At 39.9% G+C, this 26,123-nt stretch overlaps 1 protein-coding gene across 1 annotated transcript in view; it reads left to right on the forward strand.

Annotated features, from left to right (window-relative positions):
* Positions 1-26,123, forward strand: part of GUCY2C (guanylate cyclase 2C) — a 61,294-nt gene that overhangs the window by 20,193 nt on the left and 14,978 nt on the right. Inside the window, exons 9-19 of the mRNA XM_063075998.1 lie at positions 1,188-1,273; positions 3,806-3,917; positions 9,832-9,913; positions 12,758-12,863; positions 16,247-16,309; positions 16,907-16,978; positions 17,434-17,538; positions 18,514-18,600; positions 20,160-20,292; positions 22,609-22,746; positions 23,494-23,582. Coding sequence (XP_062932068.1) covers positions 1,188-1,273; positions 3,806-3,917; positions 9,832-9,913; positions 12,758-12,863; positions 16,247-16,309; positions 16,907-16,978; positions 17,434-17,538; positions 18,514-18,600; positions 20,160-20,292; positions 22,609-22,746; positions 23,494-23,582 — 1,073 coding nt within the window. The remainder of the gene's footprint in view (positions 1-1,187; positions 1,274-3,805; positions 3,918-9,831; positions 9,914-12,757; positions 12,864-16,246; positions 16,310-16,906; positions 16,979-17,433; positions 17,539-18,513; positions 18,601-20,159; positions 20,293-22,608; positions 22,747-23,493; positions 23,583-26,123) is intronic.

A 26,123-nucleotide genomic window follows, 5' to 3' on the forward strand; every position in this document is an offset into this window, starting at 1 on the left:
CTAAGCTATGCTAAAAGAACTAGATGTATGAAAAAATCCCTATATATTTCATGACCAAATGGATTTTAAAAAAAACTATGTGCTGGTAAAAAAATAAATAAATTTAATGTATACTAAGTAAAAGATATAGTTGCCTTCTCTAACTTGCCTTAAAGTCTTACTCTGGGAAACCTTTGTCTTTCTGCAGAGTGAGTCTTCCGCCATTGGCTTTAGAGGACAGCAGACACCCAACATAAGGTCTGGGGGCTGCAATGGCTGTGTTGTGTGACAATGATAGGAAGAGATCACTTCTGCACCCCTAGAGAAACAGGGAGGGGAAGACAGTCGTTTAATGTTCATCCAATATGTCCCAAGTTCTGCCAGGCACTTTATGTGCATTCTTCATTTTCTCACATCCATGATCATGGTCAAGCACCCTAATGACTAGCACAGGCTCAGAGCCAGGAGACATTTCGTTTGTGTCTAGTTTAGCCACCTACCAGCTGTACGACCCTGAGCAAGTTACTTAGTATCTCTGACTTCAATAAATAAAATACTTTTCATCAATTAAATGGAGACCATAATAGTTTCTATATCACGGTATTCCAGGGAAAATAAAATGATAAATGCATATAAAAGCACTTAGCACCAAGCCTGATATATAGTAAATGTGAAATAAATGTTAGTTGTTATGTTGAATGTGAAATTGCTGAGTTGATCATTTTTTACTTAAATGGCCATTTCATAGGTTCATCATATACTATTATTTCATAGATGATAAAGCAAAAACTCAGAGAACTTAAGTAATTTTTTCAATGTCTTCAGCCAATAAGTGATAGAGATTTTGATCTTTTTACAATTTAAGTTAGATTGTGCAGTGATCTACACACTATGCTACTAGTTTAGCAAATGTTCTTAGAAAAAATGTATCACTATAATTGAGGAATTTATTGACTGATTACATTTAGTGCCATCCTAAATGCAATGTAAAAGATTTTTTTCTTCTAAGTAAATAACATCTCCCCTAAAAATATCCTTCAGAGATCTTAGGGTCAAGAACCAATCCAGATCCCTCAGATTAGACTGTTAAGGTCAACAATTTTGAAATAGAACAATTTGAACCCATTTTATACCCTCTGTCAGGGTCCAACTGGTCTGTCAGGCAAGAAGTGAACAATGGCCTCTCATGCTGTCTGATTTTGCCCTAGGGTATGCGGGTCCTGTGACTTTGGACGACTGTGGGGATATTGACAATACTATGGTGCTTCTGTATACTTCTGTGGACACCATGAAAGTATGTCTGACTCCTATCAGGAAATGTGGGTGATGCGACTGGGTGAGGAGGGATGACTCGGAAGAGGGTCAATAGTGAGGGAATTAGAGAAGTTATGGTTAGGATTTCAAGATAGTGCATTTCAGCGTTACAGTTATGCCCCACTTGGGCAGTATTCCTTACGCATTCTGACTGATAGAACTTCTTACTCAGAATATCCTCTCTGTTTACCATATTTTAAAAATCCACCCAGAATAAGTTAATATAAAGATCAGACTATTGATGGGATACCAATGAAACGATAACAGGTCTTTCCTAAAAATTGTTTATTCATTTCCACAACTAAAGATTTCATGAAATATTTCCATGAAAATCATTAGCTATGTAATCCTTCAGGCTTACATAAACAGCCCTGTGATGTTATGCTTTTATTCACATCATGTATGTCTTTTTTCCTCTCCTACACAGTAGGTCCCTTAAAGAAGAGAGTGAGGTCTTACCTCTCCATCTCTCCAGTGCTTAGCTTCTTATCTGGCACATAGTCGATGGCTGATCAGCATTTAATTTGAAAACAAAACACCTGTCTTTATGTCATCCAAAGGTGTGTCTATCAAAACTGTGAAAGCCACTGTTCCAGCCAACCAAGTGGTCAATAGACAGCTTTTTGCTTTAAGAGGTCAGGTCCTGACATAACTAGGAATCTAAGAGAAAAAGTTGCTAATTTTTTCTCTTTCCAGTGTGAGCATTATTACACCGTTAAGTCATATATTGAGTGTATATATTGACCTAGGCTTGGAAAAGATATCTGCAATGGCAAATGTAAAAAGCTAGAGAAAAGATGTTTGGACTGAGAAAGCTAAGCCAGAAATTTGGGGACAGCATTTCAGAAAAGTAATCCATAGTTTTAGTTATTATATTTTATCTTTAATATAATTCCATATTTGGCATATATTCCATGAGGATTCAGTCATCTCTTGGTATCTGAGGGGCATTAGTTCCAGCCCCACTCCCAAACCAAAATCCACACGTGCTCCAGTCCCATATAAAATAAGTAGTATTTGCATATAACTTACTCACATTCTCTGGTATACTTTAAATCATCTCTAGATTACTCATAATACCTAGTACAATGTAAATGCTATGAAATAACTGTTACACTGTATTGAGTTTTTTACTTGTATTATTTTTTATTGCTGTATTGCTATTTCTATTGTTTTTTTTCTCAAATATTTTCCATCCACGGTTGGTTTAATCCCCAGAGGTGGGACCCACAGATAGAGACCCAACTGTACCTTAAAATAAGGTCCCCTCAATGCATCAGTTACTGGTAGTAACTACAAAGACAGCTACGTTCCCCTCTGAGTTATTTGCAGCTGGGGTGATACCCTTTCCTCCCACAGAGACAGGCAGACACATGTGGCGAGATCTTGTCAGCCTCATGACTGTTCTTCAAAATGAGACATGTTCTGTGCACTTACTCTCTCTCACAGCAAATTTGGTTGAATTTTTCTATAATCTAATGCCATCAATTGTGCTACGTAATATGTATATTTTGAGAAACCAGGGATTAATTCTCAAAACATAGGGCTATAAGAGACAATAATCCATATCTGGGGTAGATCTCAATAGAGATTCAATATGCCATACCCTAATATATAGGCTATTTCCCATCCTCCACACATGCAATTATAAATTCTGCCCTCAAGTTAAGAGTAAAGTTTTATGACTAAGTAAGCCTTTCCTTGCCATGGCCCCCACCCTTGTCCCCACCCTGGGACTCACCATCAGGGGTTTTGTTTCTGGGGAGGAAAATAAGTGGAGTTCTCAAAAATGTAAAACTTTTGTCCAGAACTTTTTGAGGGAACAAATTTAGAAGGATGGTCATTTTAGATATCTCTTACAAAATTGACTCAATACATGCAGCAGTAATTTAAGGATGTGTTAATATTTCCATTGGCAGAGTACTCGAAAAAGAAACCTTTTATCTTAGAACGTAATGAGTGTCATTACAAGAAAGTACATTAGAGCAAAGGGATAGAAGAGATTAGAAGATTACGTAATTGGTAGAAGTTAAGAAATGTAGAATGATTTTAGGGCCCCTTGACAATGTATCAAAATGATATAATAGATTTTAGCCATGATGTATTTTCTTGAGAGACTATTTTCAAAAGCATCTTAATATTGTAGAAAACACTGGTGCTTCTTTTGTCCTGTGACTTGGAGCTAGCCATTTAATATTTCTTCATTTTAACATTTGTGAAATGAAAGACTTGAACTGGTTCTCTGAAGACCCAAAGAATCTGGGTCGGGCAGGGTTAATGGCATAGTGTGTGGTCATAAAGGTATAGAAAACTAGGCAGCCTACATGGAACTTAAATCCATGTTCATGCTGTGAACCAATAAACAGATCTTAACTAGCTGGTTAACAATTACCTTGTTTCACTAAGTATTATAGAATCCAAGCATGTTGGATAGGACAATCAATCTCATCAGAAGTTGTCATAAAATGTCTTTTTTGTGTTCCTCTTTTTTCTCTTTTGTGCTCTGACACAGTACAAGATTCTTCTGACCTATGACACCCATGTAAATATGACTGACCCAGTAGATATGAGCCCCACATTCATCTGGAAGAGCCATAAACTTCCTAATGATATTCCAGTCCTGGGTAAGACATCCTTAGTGAATTTTCTTTCCCTGAAATTATTTTTCTGGTAAGGAGAATAAATGCTATGGCTTATGCAATTAGCCTATGTTTTTGTTTTGTTGTGTTGTGTTGTCCCAATTGGATTTGACAGGCTTGTGGAGTTTATTTCCCTGAACAATAAATGATATTATAGTTCTGATTAAACACTGATAATACCCCTATTCTAATTGAGCTGTACCTGTATTTAAAATGGGTCCTATCCTTTGACATAAATTATCCCTTTAGAAAACTAGGTTTGACTATGGGCACAAGTGACCGCAAAAACATTTTTTCTTACTCCATTTACATTTTACTGCAATAAGCTCAAAGGATACATATCTCAATGAGGAATACTTGATACATCATCATAAGAGGTGGTCAGTGATTATGGCTTTAAAGCTTCCCCCATTCATTCCTTCATAGGACATATGTTTGGGTTGCAATGATGGTTACCCACGTACTTGAGATGAGGCCTTATCATGTCTTGAAAAGACTTAACATGGCTAAGCCTTCACCCATGTGACTATATGGTATTAACTATCAGCAGGCAGGGCCAGTCAGGTGTCTCTCAGGCAACAAGGTCTCAGGACAGTCTGTCCATAACTGGCTTGGCCAGGGCTTACCATAATAAGCAGTAATTGCATGTTACTAATCCATCTTTAGGAAAAAAATTTAAATTTGGGCAAATATTTATGTCCAAAGATGAAAAAAAAAAAAGTAGAAATATCATTAATAAAATTATGTAGAAAATTATGATATATTCATGAATGCTGCATCATACAACCAATCAAAAATGATTTACAAAGACTTTTAAATGACATGGGAAAACTTATGATGAAAAGTAACAGGAAAAATACAGCTCTTTATTTAATGATTCTAACTTTGCAAAACAATGTATAAAAATAAAACCAGAGGAAAATATGTTAAAATGTTAACAGTGGTGACCTCTAAATAATAATATCCTAGAAGAAAATTTTTTGCCTTTTTATATTTTCCTGAATTTTCCAAATTTTTCATGATGATTCTGTATCAGTTTATCATTTTTAAAAAGCATTTTTTAAATATAGAAATATTTCTACCCCAGCTGTGCTCTACAGCCAGAACTCAGAAAGTTCGATCTGGCTGAAAGGAATCTTTCTGGTTCCATGGGCTTGTCAAAGATATCATTCTTTGTCAAAGATGTCAAAGATGTACCTATGTTTCTAGTACTCTTTCACTCCATGAGTCAAATTTGGTCCAAACCTTCCTAGTTTTAAACCAAACTTGACTCCTGAAATATATTTTTCCTCACGGACTTCTGCAACTTTCTATTTCTTCCTTTAGTAACTTTTTTAGGTAATATTACTTTTTCCTTCTCAATTATCCCTCTGAGTGACATTAGGTTTGTGTTTTTAATATATTTCTTTAAAGTTTTTAGGTATTCTGGTTATTAAATAGAAGGTCTGTGATTTGTAAAGTGCTGAAGTCAAAAAGTAATTTTCTAGCAAGCTCTCATTATTTACTTAAGAGATATTAAATATTCATATTATATATGACAGAGACATTATATTGTCCTGGCCAACTTCACTTTATCTTCATTCAACCAGAAAACTCAGTTAGCCAGAGATTTTCATTACTTAACTGTTATCAACTTTCATTTTGAACTGTACAAATAAAGTAACTCAGTCTTTCAAATAGTGTGCAAACAAGATACACACACCTGGTGTTTTATCTGTGTACACAACTGCCGACCAAGTAACAGAACGTTTCATCTGGAGATTACGCCGTCACTGTCTTTTCATTAGTCTAACAAAGATTTACTTAATGCCAGACAATGTTCTAAACCCTGGGATACAGCAATGGACTCTGCAGACTTGGTTCCTTGGTTCCTTGCTCATCTGAGCCCTTACCATCCGCGTCCTGGATTACAGCTGTAACGTCAAGTGACTTCCTCCTCAGTGCTGCCCACCTCCAATCCAACCCACACTGCCACCAGAACGAAAGCACAAATCTAGACACGTCACTGCCCGGTTGCTAACTCTTCAATTGGCAGCTCCACTTTTACACGATAAAGTCCAAATGACAACATAGCACAAAACGTCCATTATCTTCCTCCTTCTCCATCCTCATCTTCCATTTGCCTGAAATCCCTTCTCCCATGCTCTCAACTTCCTATTTCCTTAAAGAAGAGGTCTTGCAACTTTATGCCACTGTGTCCTTCTGCTAGAATTTATCACTCTTCCATACAACCGGTAAACATCCACTCATCCTTGAGACTTAACTCACATCTCACTTTTCCTAAGCTTTTTCCTAGCATCCCAAGAGGTCATTAGTCCTGCTCTGACCCTGCCTGACTTCCAGCATACTTTTCATATTACACTGATTTGTTTACACATCTTTCTATACCATACACTATATAAGAGTAGGGTACATTCTTTGCATCTCCTTGCCCCAACACAATGCCTTCGAATGAATTAATGACAATAGGAAATAACTAGGAATATATTTCTAGTCTGGACTACAGCACTGATCTACAGTGTGTTAATTTCAGTCAATTTTCTCTTCTGTGTGAATTCCTTCCTCTGTTAAGCCAGGAGATTTAACAGGTTCCTTCCAACTATAATACTTGACCTTGGGGTTATAAACTTGTTCTCATTGTGAAACGAGTTAAATAGAATGTGATAACCACAGCAGCCACCAGAAGGCAGCAGAAGCTTAAACTTAGAACTAATGTGATAATTGCAATGTATCTACCAAGCAAAACTAAAAAGTCATTTGAATTAAAAACTACTATATTTAAATAGTATAGAGTATACTAAAATACTATATGTAAATATAATTATATCTGGAAAAATGTTTATATTGTGGGCAGATAGGAATTGAGATGGGCTGAGGAGTGCTGCATAGTCCTTCCAACTCATGCTCTGGTCTAGGGGATGTGCAATTTTAGCAGACTGGTGAATGGAGTCACCTGCACTGCTGTAATTGCACTTCTTGCACTCACTTTTATTTTTATCTGGGGTTGGGGATGTGATGGTGATGGTAGTGGCAGTGGTGGTGATAATGATGGAAGTGGTGATTATAGCACCTAATAGAATTCACCAAAGTCAAATGTGCCCATAATGTAACATCAACTCCGAGGTATGAATTTATTTTTGTCCAGGTGAGAGTAGAAATCCAGAGCTCACGTTTTCAGTTAAAAATTTCCCCTTAGCACAAAACGAGATACTAAGTAGTCAGAGGTAAAGTCACATGTTAGCAAAGCATAAGCCCTTGAAATTCATCACTGATAAAAAGGTGCTGTAGGATTTACCCCAAACTAAACTCTCGACCTTAGAAAAAATAGTGCACTAGAAGGACATAGTGATGAAACCAAAGCAGTTTAAAAATGCATGTAACATGTGAGAAAAGTCTAATGGCTTATATATGAATTTGTGTATTTTAATGTCTGGGCAACTTTTCCTGGATTCTTCTTAGTAAGATGAGCAGGGGCAAGTTTTTATTCAACTATTTTTTGTTCAGCTATTTTTTGTTGATACTTTACCAGGTACCAGGTCTTGTGCTAAAGGTACAAGAAAAAGTAGAACACGCCCTCAAGGAATTTACATTATGGTGCCATGATAGAGAATATAGCGTGAGGGGTTGGGTGCTACTTTAATAAAGAGGTCTTGGTACCTCCTCTTCAGGGACACCGTCATTAACTCCTCAAGCAAAGAAAAATTCACGCACGTGATTTTGAAATCCAATAGTAGAGACGTTCATAAGGAAAAGTGTGTCTGGTCCCACCTCTCTGCATCTTGGGTGTCTCAGTGACTTCTGTTTTTAGTTCTTTGCATATCCTTAAATAATAGGCTTATAGTTCTTGGTTTATAAGCTTTAGATACATTATCTATTTTTCATATTGATAAATGAAGATTTCGTCCATCTTCGCTAGCACCCCTTCCTTCTCACTTCTTCCCAATAGAGTTACATCTTTTTTTCAGTACACTTACTGGATGCCTTTGTCATTTTAATTAGTATGCACGAACTTCTACTGTGGTTCAATCAACTGTATATAAAGTGTTTTGCTCCCCCACTTTGTAAGGTGAAAATTTAGTGCCTCAATCTTTCCTCCTACCTCCTTTCTACCTCTCAAATTCTATTTTTCTTTAATTTGTCAGGGTTGATAATATTTATTTGATAACCATAATAAAGCTCTCTGTTCTTTACCTATAAGTTTCATTCTATAACTTAACTAGTAAACATTTTCATTATCATGATGTAATTATTTATGCAAAGCTAAATGGCATGCCTTAGTAACGTTCTTTCTATATAGTGCCAGTGTCTCCCTTTTGTACAACGCAAAAGAATATTAATTCTCGTCTTTTGTTTAATACCCAGTTCTCAAAATCATGCCACATTTTACTTATTTCATTTTTAGACTATCCCTAACATTCATCTCTAGAGTTACTGATTGGTTGGCTCTTCATTTTTTATGTTTTCGAGAAATGAATTTTGAACTTGACTACAATCTCCTATAACAAAGCCTGTCAAAGAAAATGAATCATAGTTACATATTTAACAAGTTACAGAATATACATAAAGATTATTATACCCTAAAAGAATTATGTAAGGTTAATGTTTGATTAAAATATTTACATCAATAGTGCTTTGCAGACAGCATGCTTAATAGTCTTTTTCATTATTACTGTTCTTTAAAAAGATCAACAAAATTTGCAAACCTTTATCTACACTGACAAAGAAAAAAAGACGACAGAAATTACTAAAATCAGAAACAAAGCAGGGACATGGTAGAGCAGTTGCTTCTTCTATTATGTTGGGTGGGCTTTGAGGAGAGAAACATTCTCTTTTTCTGGTCTCTGCTGGTGAGTCTCCTTGTCACTGCAGTCGGGTGTCTGGTGGGCTGTCTGCACGTAGCCGTGGCTACTGCTGTGGTCGAGCCACTTTCGCAGCAGCCGTGGCTGTGGTGGGCCACCCGCGAGGGAGTGGTGTTTTGGGCGTGCTCCTTGCCTGCTTCCCGGGGGGGAGGGGAGGCTGCCCTCCGCTCCTACCTAGGACGCCGGGCGTGCTCTCTTTCTTGCCTGCATCCAGGCAGAGGGTTCTTTTTTGTTTTGTTCTTGCTGTAAGAACATTATTTCTATGCTGTAGAACATATTTCTATTATTTTCCAGCTTCCTACACATTCTGTCTAGTGCTTGGAATCCATTCCATTTTTTCTTCTTGAACCTACTCATGTTAATAGGGATCCATTGTGGCATATGTGAACCGTGACTTCCTTGTACAATTTTATTGCTGTCCTTCTCAATCTAGGTGTACTCCTTCGTATGTTCAGTCTTTGCTGCAATGCTCCCTTGGGCTGGATTCCATTTACTCTTCTGAAAGTTTCTCAACTTAGCCATCTACACAACCGCACTCACACACTAGTGTCCTAATAAATAAAATCATGTTCCTCGTTGTCTCTTCCCTCAACAACCTAGGAGAGCTTGCAAAGAACCGGCATGCAACACCATCACTTAGTATCCTGCACTGACTCCGTTCTTCTCTCATGTGTGCTCTGTGTTTAGAAATAGCTGTCTCTTTCTTCCTCTGTGAAACCTCCTTGGGTATATTGGTTTTAAGGATGCCAGGTGGGCTTCCACCACTGAAATTGTGCTGGAACCCATTTTATGTTCTTGTAACATTTGGTGGGTCCCATTAGAAAGCAAAGAGATGCAGAGGTATGAGGATAGCTGAAATTAAACCACTTTCCTAGGGAACATGCAAGTTTTCTTCAGAGACTGAGGATGCAGGACCTGCATTACCAATGAAGAGATTAAGGAAAGATAAATATTTTCTAAAGGACTCTCCCTTTTCCCTCCCCCCAAATGCTATTACACAATGAGTTCCCTACTAATGTATCACCCGCCCCCTGTCGCAGGCCCTCACATCCTGATGATCGCGGTCTTCACCCTCACGGGCACTGTGGTCCTGCTGCTGCTCATCGCGCTGCTGGTGCTGAGGTAGGCCCGCCCCTCCACCCTCATGTGCCCATCACTCGGAGGAGGAGGGAGGGACCGACGGAGAAGCCCAAGCCTCGTGATGAAAATAAGTGTATGTGCTCGAACAGGTCACCAGACAGATCCAAGGCAATGAAGGAGTCCTGCTTCAAAGACTATACAGCAAGGACAGAATAGTATTCGTGGACAGATTAGGGCTTTGGAGTCAGAGACATCTGAACTCAGATCCCAGTTCTGGAATTTACCCATTATGTGGTCTTGAGCATGTTCACTTAGCAACTTAAACAGGTTACTTTGATTTCTTCCTCTCAGCTGTCACGAAGATTAGAAATGGGGCATAGAGAGAGACTACCTTGTAATAAGCATCATATAAATGAACATAGCTACTTTAGCTATTTTTACTGTTCTATTGTTATATTGTGGGAGATTTCAAATTATATTACATTATCCTACATAATGATTAGTAGTCATCTATTGCAAATCTATTTTAGCATAGGTAAAGAGAAACCCAGAAAACCAAATGGCTTATCTAAAATCATATCACCAGGTAGTGGATATGGCCAGAACTAGGACTCAGGCCTTCTGACCATCAGTTTCACAATTTTTCTACTAGACTTGGGTATACACAGTACCTAGCCAGAGACATAGTGTGCACTAAGATATATGTGTTGAATATGCAAATGAGTGATTGAATAGCACACCACCTCATGATCTGTGTATGTCTAACACAGAACTTTCTATCCTTGTCATAGTATCAGGATCACCTGTATTTCCTAATTAAACCAGACAATAATTTTCTGTGTATCACACTTTGGCCTGTGTGTCACTATACTTTCTCACAATGTGAGTGCCCAGCCTGTCTCATGTCTGTTGATGTTTTCTCCAGGAAAGCAAGTAGACAGTTTTCTTCAATCTGAAGGCAGAGCGTGGCTCCTGTAACTGTACTGCTTAGAAGTACAGGAGATGATCTACAACGTGTTGTGACCAGTTAGTTGGGAGTGAGCAGAAACCAAAATTTCCCTCAAAACCAAGTCCAAATGCATGTCAGCTTCAGATATGTGTAAATCACAAGATAAAAGACCGTAATAGGTATTTCCCATTGTCTCTAAGCATGGGAGGCAGAGACAGTGCTTCCTAATGGCCAGAGCAATGACATGTCCATGAGGAGACCAGGCAGAAAGGTGTTAATTCATGTGGTTTTCTATTACAACAGCAGAGGCAAGAAAAGCAACAGACAATCGAAGGAATCCCCTAATTCAATACGAATGACAATTGGCTATTGAGTCCCAGGAGTCTCCTGAGGTGCAGAGATGAGAGCCTGGGTGACTTCAAGGTCTTCATACTCATCCTCCAAGTCTTAGGGTCATAATAATCCATCAATAGTACACTATTTTATATGTATGTAATAGAGGAATACTCAGAGTTAGATGGAAGCATAGAAAAAGCATAATCATTTCTGCTTAGGGAACATGGAGAATGGTATGAAGAATGACCTTAAGGGGGTCAACAGGAGTTTGTCAAATGACCAAAAAGCATAAGCAAATTCAGGGACAGACAAATAAGTGAATGGAAAAGAATATCAATTCCAGAATCAGACACAAGCAGGTATGGGAACTTGGACTCAACAGAGGTGATGTTACAAGTCAGTTGGGAAGTGATGTTGGGACAGTAGGCTTTCCATGTATAAAAAATAAAAACCCTACCTGAAACAATACATAAAGATACAGTTTATTCCATACAGAGTTTTAAATGTTAAGGACCTAAGTGTGAAAATCAAACTTCAAAACTTAAGAAAAATAGAAAATGACTTCATGATATCAGGTCAGAAAAGTACTTCTCAGTTAAGAGAAAAAAGAAAAATCATAGACGAAAAAATATGTAAGTATGGCCATAATAAAGTCAAAACTTTCCATAAAACAAAGTTAAAAGAAACAGTAAACTAGAAGAAGGAATTTGCAACACAAAGGGACAAATGATTTGTTTTTCAGATTATACAAAGAACTCGTGTCAGTTCATAAGGATAAGGAAAAGAAAAATTATACAACAGGGAAAATGGACAAAATTATGAATAGACAATTCTACATGATTCTATATATTCTATAAAATAACCAGAAAATATTTGAAGATAATCTCTCTAGTAATAAGAAAATGAAAAGTAAAGCGATAATGAAACACCAGTTCATGCACATTGTAAAGGTGAAAAGACAAAGTTTAACAATACAAATTGTTGTCAAGAATATGGCAAACAGGAATTCTCAATATGGGAAAGTAAATTGGTATCACCACTTCAGGAAGCACTTTGATGGTATCTATAAAGAATTCTGCTTCATCTAGACTATCTGAAGAGAACAATTACAAAATTTTAGCATTTTGTATGTTTGGATGCATGTCGTTACATTTTTTCTGTACTTTTCCATTTCCTTTTAACATTTCTTTAAAAGGCACAGATGCACAAGAGAAACTGGCATATTTAAGAATCTGATGTATTCTTTAGTGGTTTAAAAATTAACATTTTTGTCTCTCAAGATTATCAGTTTTAAATTTTTTTCCTCTGGTTTTTCCTCACTCTTTCCAGGCCATCAGTTCAGATATGTGTAGTTAAGAACAGTCTTAGCAAAGAAGTTGGGAAACTAAAATGAAAAGAAAGGAGATCCTATCAGAAATCCTTCAGCTCCACTAATGGCCAGCATTTGCCAGTTTAGAGAACTGGAGTCACACCATTGGACTACCCTCCCTCATCACACATCTACCTGAGAATACCAGGGTTCTCAATTTCTCCCAGTGTTCAGAAGCTAAATGACAAAGATACAAATAAAAACCTATTGACTGATTCTATTCCTTTCACAGAAAATATAGAAAAGATAATGAACTTCGTCAGAAAAAATGGTCCCACATTCCTCCTGAAAAGATCTTTCCTCTGGAAACCAATGAGACCAGCCATATTAGCCTGAAGGTAAGGTCTATCTCACCTGCTGAGGAATGATGCAGTTTGCCAGGTATCTGACAAGACTTTGCTAGCATGGTAGGAAATGCACCAAACAGACGGTTTGTTCTAGAATCTAAGACAGACATTTTCTAATTCCCAGCATCTACCTTTCCTTTGATTCTCCGTTGCTCTAAATGTCAGTTGATTAATCCCAAAAACATGTTACTGGAGTCTGAGATATGCTGTGTTACTCACCCCTTGTATCCGACCCAGAAGAGAAATGCACATGACAGAAATTTGTCGTGGAAGGGATGTAGGAATGCGGAGAGCATTTGAAGTCCCCCAAACCTAAGATACTAGTCTACCCACACTAAGGACCTATGACATCACGCTCATTGCTGAGGAAAGGGACCTCTGCTGTTCTTTGCCCACGTTCTTCCTCAGCCAGGAACTAGCAGCCACAGCCAGTAATAAGAGTTCACTCCCATTTACTGAAGTCAATGCCCAACCTATGTTGTCTCATCAGCTCCTCACAAGGAACCCAGGAGTTAAGCTTTATCATAATTTTGCTGATGGGGAAACTGAAGGACTGAATATTAAGAAAGAGTGCAGGGTCACATACCACTACTGAGTAAGATGACCGCAAATAAATAACAGCTAACACTTAATGAGCACTTATGATGTGCCAGATACATTAGCCCATTTCATCTTGAAGTGACAGGGCTGGAATTCTAGGAGCAGAGCTACAATTTGAACCAGTCTGTTTAACCGTAAAGCCTAAGATCCTAACACCTACCACACAGCATGTAATTATCAAAGTTTTTACACCAAAGCATACTAAGAGGAGATTCATGAACTCCCTCAGAGTAGGGCCAAGCTGATAGGGTAGAGTGATTTGAGATACCTCCCTGCCTAAAATCAGCAGAAGTAAAATCGCAGCATGAGTCAGGTTTGTCTTTGGAGCCTCTCTACCAGCTTTGACACGCCACCCCAAGTCCTGCACGCTGGCCTCTAATGGCTCAGACCCCCTCTTGACTGTCCATGAACAAGGTCTTTCCTTCCTCCAGAAATGCTCCATGCTCCAAAGTGATTCTTCCACTACATTCTGAACCTCACACACATAAATTCTATTCAAAAGACTAATCTAGCTCAGGCAAGTGTCAGGATGAAATCAATCTTGCAATAATTCACAAGAAGGTGTAAATGACCATAACACCACTGGATTTCCAAAGAGAGAATTTGTTGACCTAAATGATGAACTGGAAGTACCTAGAAGTAAAAGGAAAGCTTTAGACAGATTAAACTTAACGGAATTTGAGGAAAAAGTGATTCATGAATCAGGTAACACTCAAAACCCAAAGAGATTCAGAGAGCTCCATCCAAAGCATGGGTAGTGAGCTTTTATCAGTTATATGAGGAGGTAAAGAACAAAAATAACTTGTTTGGTTATAGCTAAATGTTTGCTTTATTGAGCATGGTCTGACCATTTCTTGCCTGTGATTGGCTGAAACACAACTATTTGTTACAAAAATATACTCCCAGATTAGGTTTTGGTTTGTTTACATATTAATTTAGGTTGCAGTTTGTTATGTAAGAACTCAAAACATGGGCCAATGGCCTCCTGCTTTAGAAGCAGTGAGTGCTGCCCTGTCTCTGGTGCAACACCTGGGTGGGCTTGCACATACCCCACCTCTTCACAAGTCCAGCCCTGCTGCAGTTCTCAAACACTTCCCCCCACTGCCTCAAAACCCACAGTTCATATTTATTCTTCTGGATTAAGCCTAAAACATTGTGTCTCTGTGTGTTTCCTTAAAATACAAATATTCCTACAAGCATAACCCATCTATCCCTTCTCAGTTTCTATACAGAATTTGTATCAGTTAATTCATCCAATTAGTCACTCACCTGGCTAACGAATAGGTCTTTGGGGCACTAAACTCAAAGGAGGGAAGTTAGAAATTATTTAGGGCGTGGTGGTGGTGGTGTTACCGTGGGTTTCAGACAGGCTGGGGAGAGGCAGACCAGGAGAGAACTGGCTGTACAGAGAGGTCAGGTGCTGTGAGTCAGGTAGAAAAGAGAGGAAAAGCCGAGGTCAGCCCATGTCAGCAAGAGTGGAAGATACCATACAACCAGATGGGTAATGGTTCAAGTTCTGGATAATCACCAAAGGCAGGAGGAAGGAGGCAAGACTGAGAGATGCGATAACGAACAGTCAGACTTCCCAGTATCAGAGCAGAAAGGGTCAGAAGAGCAGACCAAAGAATACCGACCAAAAGAGAAGTCAGGAAAGACAAATCCATAGAATGACAAACAAAAGAAATGATAAAGATGATGATTACTCATGTGAGGATACAAAAGAGATTTCGTTAGCTTGCAAGAAAATTTCACAAACTTTGTCTCATTTGATCCCCAAGCATCCCTATGAGTTAGGATTGCACAGTAAGGAACTGAGGCTCGAACAGTTCAAATGACCTTATTGGGGTCTGAAACAGTAAAATGAACCCTAGACAAGGAGACAAACCCAGGTTCTGCCACCCTCTTCTTACGTGACTTTTATTGTCATTTAACCCAGCTATCCCTCATTTGTTAAGTGAGAATTGTGAAGATAAATGACATTCATTAACCTGCATTGTGCCAGGCATCATGCTTGATACCTGATATAATTTATTTCACTCACATTTCAAAATGACCTTGTAAGGTAAATTCTAACAAGATTTTTATGACAAGCGAATTGAAAGATGCAACAGTTCCTAAGCGCTTCTCTGTCTTAGACCGGAAGTCATTAACTGGCAGGCCAACAGCTCTATCTAGCCTGCAGGTGTGCGTGCATGTGTTTATTTAACATGTAACATTTAAAAAATTAATTTCCAATATACAAGGGTACTTGAAAAAGCTCATGGAAACATTTGTACCCTCGTATTAATATCATGGAATAGCATATAAAAATCCACATTGCCAGCTTCTTTTGACAAATCAGATGATCCAGCAACTGTGAGATGGGATGGCTCTGCTTAGACACTATTTGCATCACTACTTCAGGCATGAGTTTGCAACTAAAAAGCACAGCATCCTTCTCTAAGAGCATCAGTCTATAGCCACAAGCCATGGGAAAGGGGGGAGAAAGCAGCAAAGAAAATCTGTGGCTGAAGTGGGGCCACAAGAGGAAGGGAGGAAAACCCAGCATTAACCTTGAGAGTGGTAGATACCTGGAAAGAAGGTATCGTTGGAGTGAGAAGCTGAGTAATGAAAGGGAAAGAAGTCAATTATAATAGTTTGAATGGTAGCCTGCCCAGCATGCTCTTGAGCAAACAAGAGACAGAGCCCACCTGGAGAGGCCTCTCAGCCTTTGATTGGCAGTACATGGGACAAGATATGGAGCTTCTGGAATAATTAGCCCTTTCTTGTGCCAGATCGATGACGACAAGAGACGAGATACAATCCAGAGACTACGACAGTGCAAATACGACAAAAAGGTGATAATAGTCTTCCCACTTCTCCGAACTCTCAACGGGGGGTATGTTTTGGGTCTTCTGACCCATCGTTGCTCCAGCTCCTTGTGGCAGCGCAATGGTGGGGGTGCCCAGGTTGCTCCAAGGGGCGGTTCTTGAAGCTTCAGAGGGGTGGGCCAGGCTCTGCTTCAAGAATTACAAAACTCACAATCCTGGGGAAATTTAATAACAAATAAAATTGGAGGGAAGGTGAAGTATAGAAGGAAAAGAAAATATGAAAGAGATTCAGAGCAGTCAGGGCCAATTTAGGATTATATTTTGGTTCACTTCTGAGAAATAGACCATCCTATGTGGGGGTTTTACATCTCTTTTCCTTTCCTCCCTCTTTCCTTCCTTCTTTTCTTCCTTCCTTCCCCCTTCCTTCTTTCCATTTCATTTAGTCAGTCTTGAAGAAACATTCAAACCCGAGCCTACCATATCCCAGGTACTAGGCGCAAGAGATAGAAGAAGCATCAATCAAATACTGTCACTGCTCTCAAGAGCTTAGAGTCTATGCAAATTATAATATGCATAAGGTGTTACGCTACAACAATATCTCTTTCATTCAATTGATCTTTGCAGCGAGTGATTCTCAAGGATCTCAAGCACAATGATGGTAATTTCACTGAGAAACAGAAGATAGAATTGAACAAGGTACGTGTCCCTGACTCCAAACCCTTGAGAAATAGCTTTACTTCATCTTTCCTAAATACTGAAGTTGAGTCAGGGGTCATTGTAGATGCTGACAGAGAAGCCTCAGGCCGAGAAATGGAAGACTACACTTCTTGTTGGAAATTTTACCAAGAGATGTTGAAAAATGAGGGTTGATGCCGTAAAACATTTTGTACATCTACTAGTATTTCCTAGAATATGACCCTGGTATTATTTTAAATTAGTCGAAGTTTTTATTCAAGTCCCCTTACTGACAAAGGAAAGACTTTGGGGTAAGATGGAATGTGTCATAAGAAATGAGTCCTGATATTTGATTTATTAAGAGCAATACATCTTCCCAAAGATCTAAAACAAAACATGTTTTACTGGCATATTGATTTTTACTCCTGTTACTTTCCTCTGGCTGATTTGCTTCGTCAACAAACACGTTTTCCTAGTTGCTTCAGATTGACTATTACAACCTGACCAAGTTCTATGGCACAGTGAAGCTCGATTCCACGATCTTTGGGGTGATCGAATACTGTGAAAGAGGATCCCTCCGGGTGAGAAAACCATACTCATTTCCAATTTCCTAAGTGGTGAACCATATGAAGAAAACACATTCAGCAAACCTCATTAGATATTTACCCAGTGAAATAACATTAGAGAGTTAGGAGGAGTTGGTGGGCCCGTCTACTTTCCAAACTAGATCACTCAGATTGTTTATCGATCCTATGGTATTTTTACAGAGAAGCCAAAAAAAATCCAGAAAAGGAGTGAAGATTTGCGGTGAGGGAGAGGGGAACAGAAGTGAAAAAGTGATTACCTTTAAATACATTTAATTTTAGTTGAATATTTGCTTTTGTATTGAAAAAGAAACAAATGGTTATAATAGCGCCAAACAAGCATTAGAAGATTTGTTCATAAATCATGGTTCTACTATTTTCTAAATTCCTGTCCCTTGTGAGGGCCTGAGGATAGCCCAGGAGTTGCCAGATGAGGTCAAAAATCCACTAACTCTTTCTTGTTAACATAGGACGTGGTAAACTTAGAGCAAATAAACTTGGTAAACTTGGTAAATTTAGAGCAATTAAGCCAATGAATGCAGTTGATAATGTGGTAAAAACGTAAGCCTAATGAAGGAATTTCCTAGCAGCAATTCCCCGTTTGAAAACACTAGCAAAATTTTGGTGAGACAGAGCATGCGGGGCAGTCGCTCGTTAATCACACTCACCAGATACTCTGCAGGTAGGGTCTGCTCAGCTCACTCCTTTATCGCTGACTGATGGAAGAACTGGGCTTGGGGATGCCGTGGGTATCTCCTGCTCACCTCCTGTGGTTAAAGCCACCCAATGACCCAGTGCTTCCCATGTAGAAGAGAAATATGTGTTTAGGAAGACCAGCACAATGGAGTTCCAATTTGTTCCTAATCCTAAGGCCTCATGATTAGAAGATCATTATTTGGCTCATAATAGCCTCTTTACAATATTTTCCTTGCACAGCCTCATCTTCTTCCTTTTTTTTCCCCTTCTATTCAGGAAGTTTTAAATGACACAATTTCCTACCCTGATGGTACATTCATGGATTGGGAGTTTAAGATTTCTGTCTTGTATGACATTGCTAAGGTAAGAGACCCACAAATCCAATAAACATTTATGAAAAATAAATATAGGAAAACAGATCTAGCAAGTTATTCAACTTCTCTGTGCACTGGTTTCTTCACCTGTAAAATTACAGTAGTAGCTATGTCACCGGGTTTTTGTGAGAATTTTATGAAATAATGCATATGCTTACTACAAGGCCTGGTACAAGTAAATGTCCAATATATATTGATTATTATTTTTATTATATTCCTTTTATTCTGGTAGTGGGGCACTGCTATGGTTTGAATGTCCTTTCCAAATCTCATGTTGAAACTAAATCTCCATTTTAACAGTATTAAGAGAGTGGGAAATCCAACTATCATATTTGAAAGGTGAGGGCTTTAAGAGGAGAGTGAATCATGAAGGCTCTGCTCATGAATGGATTAATCCACTCATGGCTGAATGGATTAATAGGTTGGGGGTTATCATGAAAATAGACTGGTAAAGAAAAGACTACCTGACCATGCTCCTGCCCCCTCGCCGTGTGATGCCCTGCACCACCTCAGGACTCTGCAGAGAGTCCCCGCCAGGAAGAACGCCCTCACCAGATGCGGCCCCATGGCCTTGTACTTCTCCACCTACAGAAACTATAGGAAATAAATTTTGTTTCTTTATAAATTACCTATTTTCACATGTTCTATTATAAGCAACAGAAAACGAACTAAGGTGGACACAAGTTTTCACAGATTTGCCAGAAATCAAAATCATACATAACTGTAGGGAAGACAACTGAATCCTCAGTGTCATAAGAGAGAACATTAAGTACAGGCAACCGTCTTGACAAAACAATAATAAACGTAGATGTGTATATTCCCGGAAATGACATGAAAATGGAAGTGGACACCACTAACGAGGGTCTCATTCAAGAATGAAGAAAAGTTGGTCTTAGGAGTGAGTGTTTGAAAATCTTAAATTGCCTGAAAGTCACGTTGGATCAGAATCAGTCCCGAAAAATGTTACAATAACCTGTCTGCCACTCACATTTCACTCCTGTGACCCAGGGTAAAAACCAGTTTCGGCTGTGACCCTCTGGCCACCAGGGAGGAGAAGCACAGCAGCCAAAAACAGGCTCTCCTTTCAAATGCAGGAAACATTCTGTGTCAAAAGACAGTGAAGCCAATTCGATTTTACAAAATAAACCAGCCCCTCCCTTCAGAAAGGCAAGACCTCATTATTTACATTTGGAAATTGAGGTAGCAGACCAGAGACCCACCCAGGGTCACAGACCAAATAAGTGATAAGCACAAACACTTTAAAAAACAATCAGCCTTAGCCTCATATTATATATAACTACTTGACCAAAGTCTTTAGACGATTGCCTTTTTCACACTGTCTCCTAAATAGGCTTCAAAACTAGATACAGTGCGTAGTCAAATGTCAGGGCTTTAACAATATAAAGTAAAATCAATGAAACTAAACTTAAAATCTAATGATGTAACTATACGGTCAAATGGTTTCAGAATGTCACTTCTTTCTTAAAAGTAACCCGGCATCACTGACTGCGTGTTGCATCCCATTTCCCATCATCTGAACAATTTCAGGGCATGTCATACCTGCACTCCAGTAAGACGGAAGTCCACGGCCGCCTGAAGTCCACCAACTGCGTCGTGGACAGCAGGATGGTGGTGAAGATCACTGATTTCGGCTGCAACTCCATCCTACCTCCAAAAAAAGGTCTGTGACGAATGGGATTTTTACTGGTTTTTCCACTTGAGTCTCTTTCTATTACTATCTTCTGTCGAGCCTACATAGAGTGTTCAGGAAATGGTGACACTGATCGGAAAATAAAAACTTGGAACCACAGCAGGCAGCAGTTGGCTCGCTCTGCAGCACCTCACACCTGTCAGCTGGGGGCTTCTTGAATTAAATGTCCCAAACTTCAGAGGACTTCGTGCTAATGCTGGTGATGGGGGTCAGAGCACACAGGTCTCTTCTATGCTGACTGTTAAATGCCAGGATCTGAGTGAGATCGTCTGGTGACACGTTCTCTAAAATTGCTAGGAACATAGTCCCCCAAACCCTCAAGGTCTGCCTGGAAGAGGGCCTGGTGTGCAGAAAGTGCTCAGTAAACATTTGTTGAATGAATACGGTAGGATGTGAGAGACTGAGGAATTTAATAGCTTATGAGACATATAGAATGACACTATGGAATCCTTCATAGATAAAAAAAAAAAAAAATTATATATATATATTTAAATGTATGTTTTCTTTACATTATAATTTGTTGTTTATATATTTAAATGTATATTTACTAAAAGAAGATAAAGACAGCACATTTAAACAAAAAGACTATCACTGAAATCTTTCAGGCATGACATTGTCCTCGATGTTCTCCTGCACGTCCCTTGATATTAGTGAGAAATCATGAAGACCTTATTCGCTTGTGGAATAAGACTGAGTAGAGAAATTATAGAGGTTAGAGCGGGAAGGGATCTTAGAAAAATCATCTGGCTTAACCCTCTTCCTTTATAGAAGATAGAATTGAGACTCAGAGGGGCTAAGAGATGTGTCCAGGAAGACAGGCTGCAACACAGAAGACCCAGGTCCTGTTTCAGACGTCATTCATCCATCTGTGGTAATAAGAAACTATAAGAAAAAACTCAGTAAAATAGATTTGGATTTATTCCTTTCAGGCTTGTGGTGGGGGTCAAAATAAAGATAACATTAAGAAGAGTGATTTGTCAAGTATTAAGGGCTTTTCATGTTGAATGAGTACCCTGTTCTTTACTATAACTCACAGTTAAACACAAAAATCGAGCACACATGTTGGCTCAGACACTACCTAGATCCAAAAACTGAATTCTATTTTTATTCTATTCTGCAATCCTTTAGCTTTTCCTTAATAAAAGAAAAGTTATAATTCTGCCCCTACTTTCCACAGTCATGTCAAGCATAATATGACATGGAATTCAATCCAGTCAGTTCTTGCTGAAGACCTACTGTGTGCCAAGCATAGTTCATGATGTAGAACAAATCTCCTTAATCAGATGACTCACCATGACACAAAGATGAAATGCAGGTCAAATCTCACCCTCCTGAACATCAGTCAGTTACATCCGCCTATCTGTAGTGTCAGTTACCTGAAATTTTAGCATAAGTAGATTTACTTACCTTTTCTACAACCTCAAACCTTTAGGACCAACTATACGTGGATCACAAGTCACAAAAATCCACAAGAATAAATTCAAAAAGGCAATGTACATTTGGATGGAGAACCAGATGAAAAAAATATGTGCCTCATCATAAACATATCGCCATACCTGACAGCATGAATCTATGCATTTTTTGTTTAAACTGCTGAAGATAGAAAACTCAAAAAGTTTACAGGGAACTATGTGATCCTGAAAAATTTCCAAGGGATGCTGAAGGAAAGTTAATTGTATGTCCTTGTAATCGCTAAACAAGATATTATGATTGGGGTCCAAAACGCATGTGTCTGCAGGAGCTAAGCACAGGACACAGGAGCATTGCACCTGTGTGAAGTGGGCTACCTCCAAAGCATTAGGGAGTGACCACAACAGTAGCAAAATGGGAGTAAATTACATGAATTTTTTTTTTTAAAGAATACTGTCAGAGACAAAGAAAACACCCATAGGCACCCACTGACCTGTAGGCTGCCAGCACGTTATGCCTGAAAAATATCAATGATAGTCTTTCTGTTTAAATGTGCTGTCTTTAATACACCAGACCCTTTCCTAAGTAGACCTTGAGGGTTTTCAGGACTATGTTCCTAACAACTTTAGAGAACATATTACCATATGATCTCACTCAAGTCCTGGCATTTAATAGTCAGCTTAAAAGGTAAGTGTGTGTTCTACCCCCATCACCAATACAATCATGAAATCCTCTAAAGTTTGGGGCCATATTAATTCAAGGCCACCCATATTCAGGGTGGGTGGTGCAGCGACATAAAGAACAAAAGCAGGTTGGAGACCTAAGGGCTGCCTACCCGCCCCCCCAACTTTGCAATCTCAATGTCTGAACACACAGAGCTGTGGACAGCTCCAGAGCACCTGCGTCATGCCAGCATCTCTCAGAAAGGAGATGTGTACAGCTATGGGATCATCGCGCAGGAGATCATCCTGCGGAGAGAAACCTTCTACATGCTGAGCTGCCGGGACCAGAATGGTGAGTCTGAACCCATCACCTGCCCCCGCTGGGAGCTGGCCAAACTGCATTCTAACTCACTGATCTGTTTGTGACCACATCTCAATCCCCTCATCTGCAGAAGGAATGACTTCTCGTCTGCACTACACATGGTACAGGAGTTCAGTGTTGGAGTGCTCTGAAAAGCATAAGACAGCGTACACTATCAGGGGTCATTATTGTCAGTATCATTGTTACAGAATCTCCCCTTACAATTTGCCTGTTTCCTTCTGATTCCAATAACAGAATGTGTCCGCTTGAACACCTGCAGGATAACATACATATTTTAGTTCCTACTAAAAGAAGATCTATAGGTTTTTTGTCACATGTACTCTCAGGGCAAATGCTTCGTTCCACTTGTCCAACCCTCACTTATGAGCATCTATCATGTGCCATCTCTTAACTGTCTGGGGTGGGGTAGAGTGGCTAAGGGATGCAGAGACAATGGGGCCAGAGCATGGGACAACGGAAGCCTACTGAAGGCAGCGGTGTCTGAGCTGAGTTTTAAAGGGTTAGTAGCCTAACCTTAAGGTAACCTGGTTACAGATGGGATAAGACCCTCCTCCTGGTGGCCCATTCACTCAGCATCTATCTAGTGAGTGCCAGCATGGCTCTCGCTATGTACTCTCACTGGGCTAAAGAGCCATCCAGGGGGCCAACCACAGATTCTGCTGAAATGTCTTCATGCTGTGTTCTTTCTTGTAATTGGAGTTGTTCTTACCCAATCAGAGAAGATTTTCAGAGTGGAAAATTTCAATGGAATTAAACCCTTCCGCCCAGATCTATTCCTGGAATCAGCAGAGGAAAAGGAGTTAGAAGTGAGTACACCCTCTCTGGATTTGTTTCTTTGGCCTGCTGTAACAAATTACCACAAACTTGGTGGATTAAAACAATAAAAACGTATTCCCTTACAGTTCTGGAGGCCAAAAGTTCAAAGTCAAGTTGTCAGCAAGGCCATGCTCCCTCCAGAGGCTCTACGTAATCCATTCCTTGCTTCTTCCAGAAGCTTCTGGAGGCTCTTGACATCCCTTGTGGCCACACACACTCCAATATTTGCCTCCTGGTCACATTCTCTTCGGTGCACGAGGGTACTTCAAAGAGTCCATGGAAAAGTGAAATTGAGGTCATGTGGATCTTTCCATGAACTTCCTGAAGACTCCTCCTATCCTCCCTCTGCTTCCTTCCTATCATGTGATACATTTGGGCTCACCTGGATAATACAGAATAATCACCCAACGCAAGAGCTTTAATTTGATTGCACCTGCAAAGACCCTTTTACCAAATAAGGTAACATTCACAGGTCCCAGGAGGGATTAGGACACAGACATTGTTGGGGGCCATTCTCAGCCTACCCCCTCCCCATGCCCTTCCCTTCCTCCCCCAACTCAGGAAAAATTGGCTCCTAAAGCACACATCACGTCCTCAGTTTTTATGAGCTAAGAGAACATGATGTCCATGCAACATGCTTATTAGGCTTATAAATACTATCTACTCATCAAAAAATAAACATGCCAACTTCTAGGAAAAGATAGAGAAATGTACTTTCACTCTTTTACCCTTCCTCTGAAGGAAACGGAGCTTTTCTGTCTGCATTTACTTAACTTTGAAATAATCCCTCAAAAAGGCTTTATGGCCCGTGAAGAACTTTTTTTTTTTTTTAGAATTTTACCTGAGCTTTAATAATCCAAGAGTATAATGAGTAAAGTGTTTTAAAATGTTTAGGGTCTTACGCTGGTCATTATCTCAGTTGGTTATAGCACAGACTTAGAACGCCAGGATCATAGGTTCAGATCCCCATACAGGCCAGATGTTAAAAAAAAATGTGAGGGGGCAGAGATAAGGATGATAAAATATTTAAGGTCCTAACACACACCTTTTATTCCTTGCAGGATAGAAGTAGAAACATTTTTCTTCAATTTACAAGCACCCTGCCAGATGGGTTTTATGGCCAGACTCTGCAGGGCATGAGTGGGCCATTTTGACTTCTTGTGGAGCTAGAGCTGGGGTCTGGAGCTCACAGACCCCTCGAGCTCGTTCACAAATCCTTCACACGCAGGTCTATGAGCTAGGTAACCAGACAAAACGGTCCTCGGAGCCTTGGCTGAAGAAGGAATAGTCTTTATTCAGCACACACACATCTAGGAGCTGGGCAGTACAAAGAGAAACTCAGAAACTCAACTGCTACGGGCAAAGTCCAAAGTAAAAACTGAAACTGAGCAGCTGCCAGCAGAGTAAACACATTCTACCATCAGAGAGCAGCTCTGCCAGCCAGCTCTGCTAACTGCCAACACACACAAAAGCAATGAACTAAACAGATACGTATGTGCACTAACTCCACCCACACAACTTGTTTACAAGAAATGTCCAGGGAGTCTGACTCAGTTATCCTACTTTCCCCACACTCCTCTTCCCTCTTTTTCAACAGTAAAGGCACATTGGAGCCCCAGGGCTGTGAGATGCAGCTGCCGCTGTACCTGCCTTCTCCCCTCTCCTTCCCTTCCGACTGCTTCTCTGAACCTAGGCTTTCCTCTTCACGGGGCAGGAGATGCCTTCTCAAGCCCTCCTTCCTAGTCCGATGACAATTTTTAAGCTACAGCAATAGTATTGCTAAGTGACTACGCCAATTGTATTGTTAAAGCAATTCGTAACTAAAGCCAAAATATTTCATTATTGTCAGGGCTAGGGCTCAGACCCTTCAAACCCATTGTACAGACTGAGTCACCAGACCCCTCACATGCAGGTCCACGCTAGGTAACTGGGACAGATCCCAGGAGCCATTGGCAGATAACATGAGCTCAGCTCTCAGCAACGGTGGCAGCAACTTACAGGTCCAGCGGCAGCGGTGGCCTCTCGGAGGGTCCTGGGAGCACTGGCAGCAACAGCCTCCAGCAGCAGTAGCAGCCTCCCCACGGCCCACCAGGGGCCTTCCAGGAGCAGGGGACACCGTGGATCAGAGCCACCCATGTTTGATACTTAAGTCCATAACCCAGGACACCAGGGTGCACATGTGCAATTACATTAGACAATACCAAGGAACACCTGGGAGCACGTGCCTATTTATATCAAATGCTCAGCAAGATTCTGAACATCTGAGGGGTCCTGACCATTTTCCTATATTTTCCCAACACCAAACCATCACCATTCTCAATTCATTTGCATAAACAGTTCTGGAATTGGCCATCAGAAATAAAATTTCATGTCTACTAACTGATTTCAGTAGAATACAGGCCTGAAACTAAATGGCTTAGCAATGCTGGAAAAGCACCCAGCATATAACTGTGGCGCTGCATCGGCCCGCCTGCCGGCTGTTTCTGTCCGCCCTGCCCTGAGGTAGTCAGCAGATCACTTACTGAGGCAGG

This window comes from Cynocephalus volans, chromosome 12 (genome assembly GCF_027409185.1).
Source record: "Cynocephalus volans isolate mCynVol1 chromosome 12, mCynVol1.pri, whole genome shotgun sequence".
Lineage (NCBI taxonomy): Eukaryota > Metazoa > Chordata > Mammalia > Dermoptera > Cynocephalidae > Cynocephalus > Cynocephalus volans.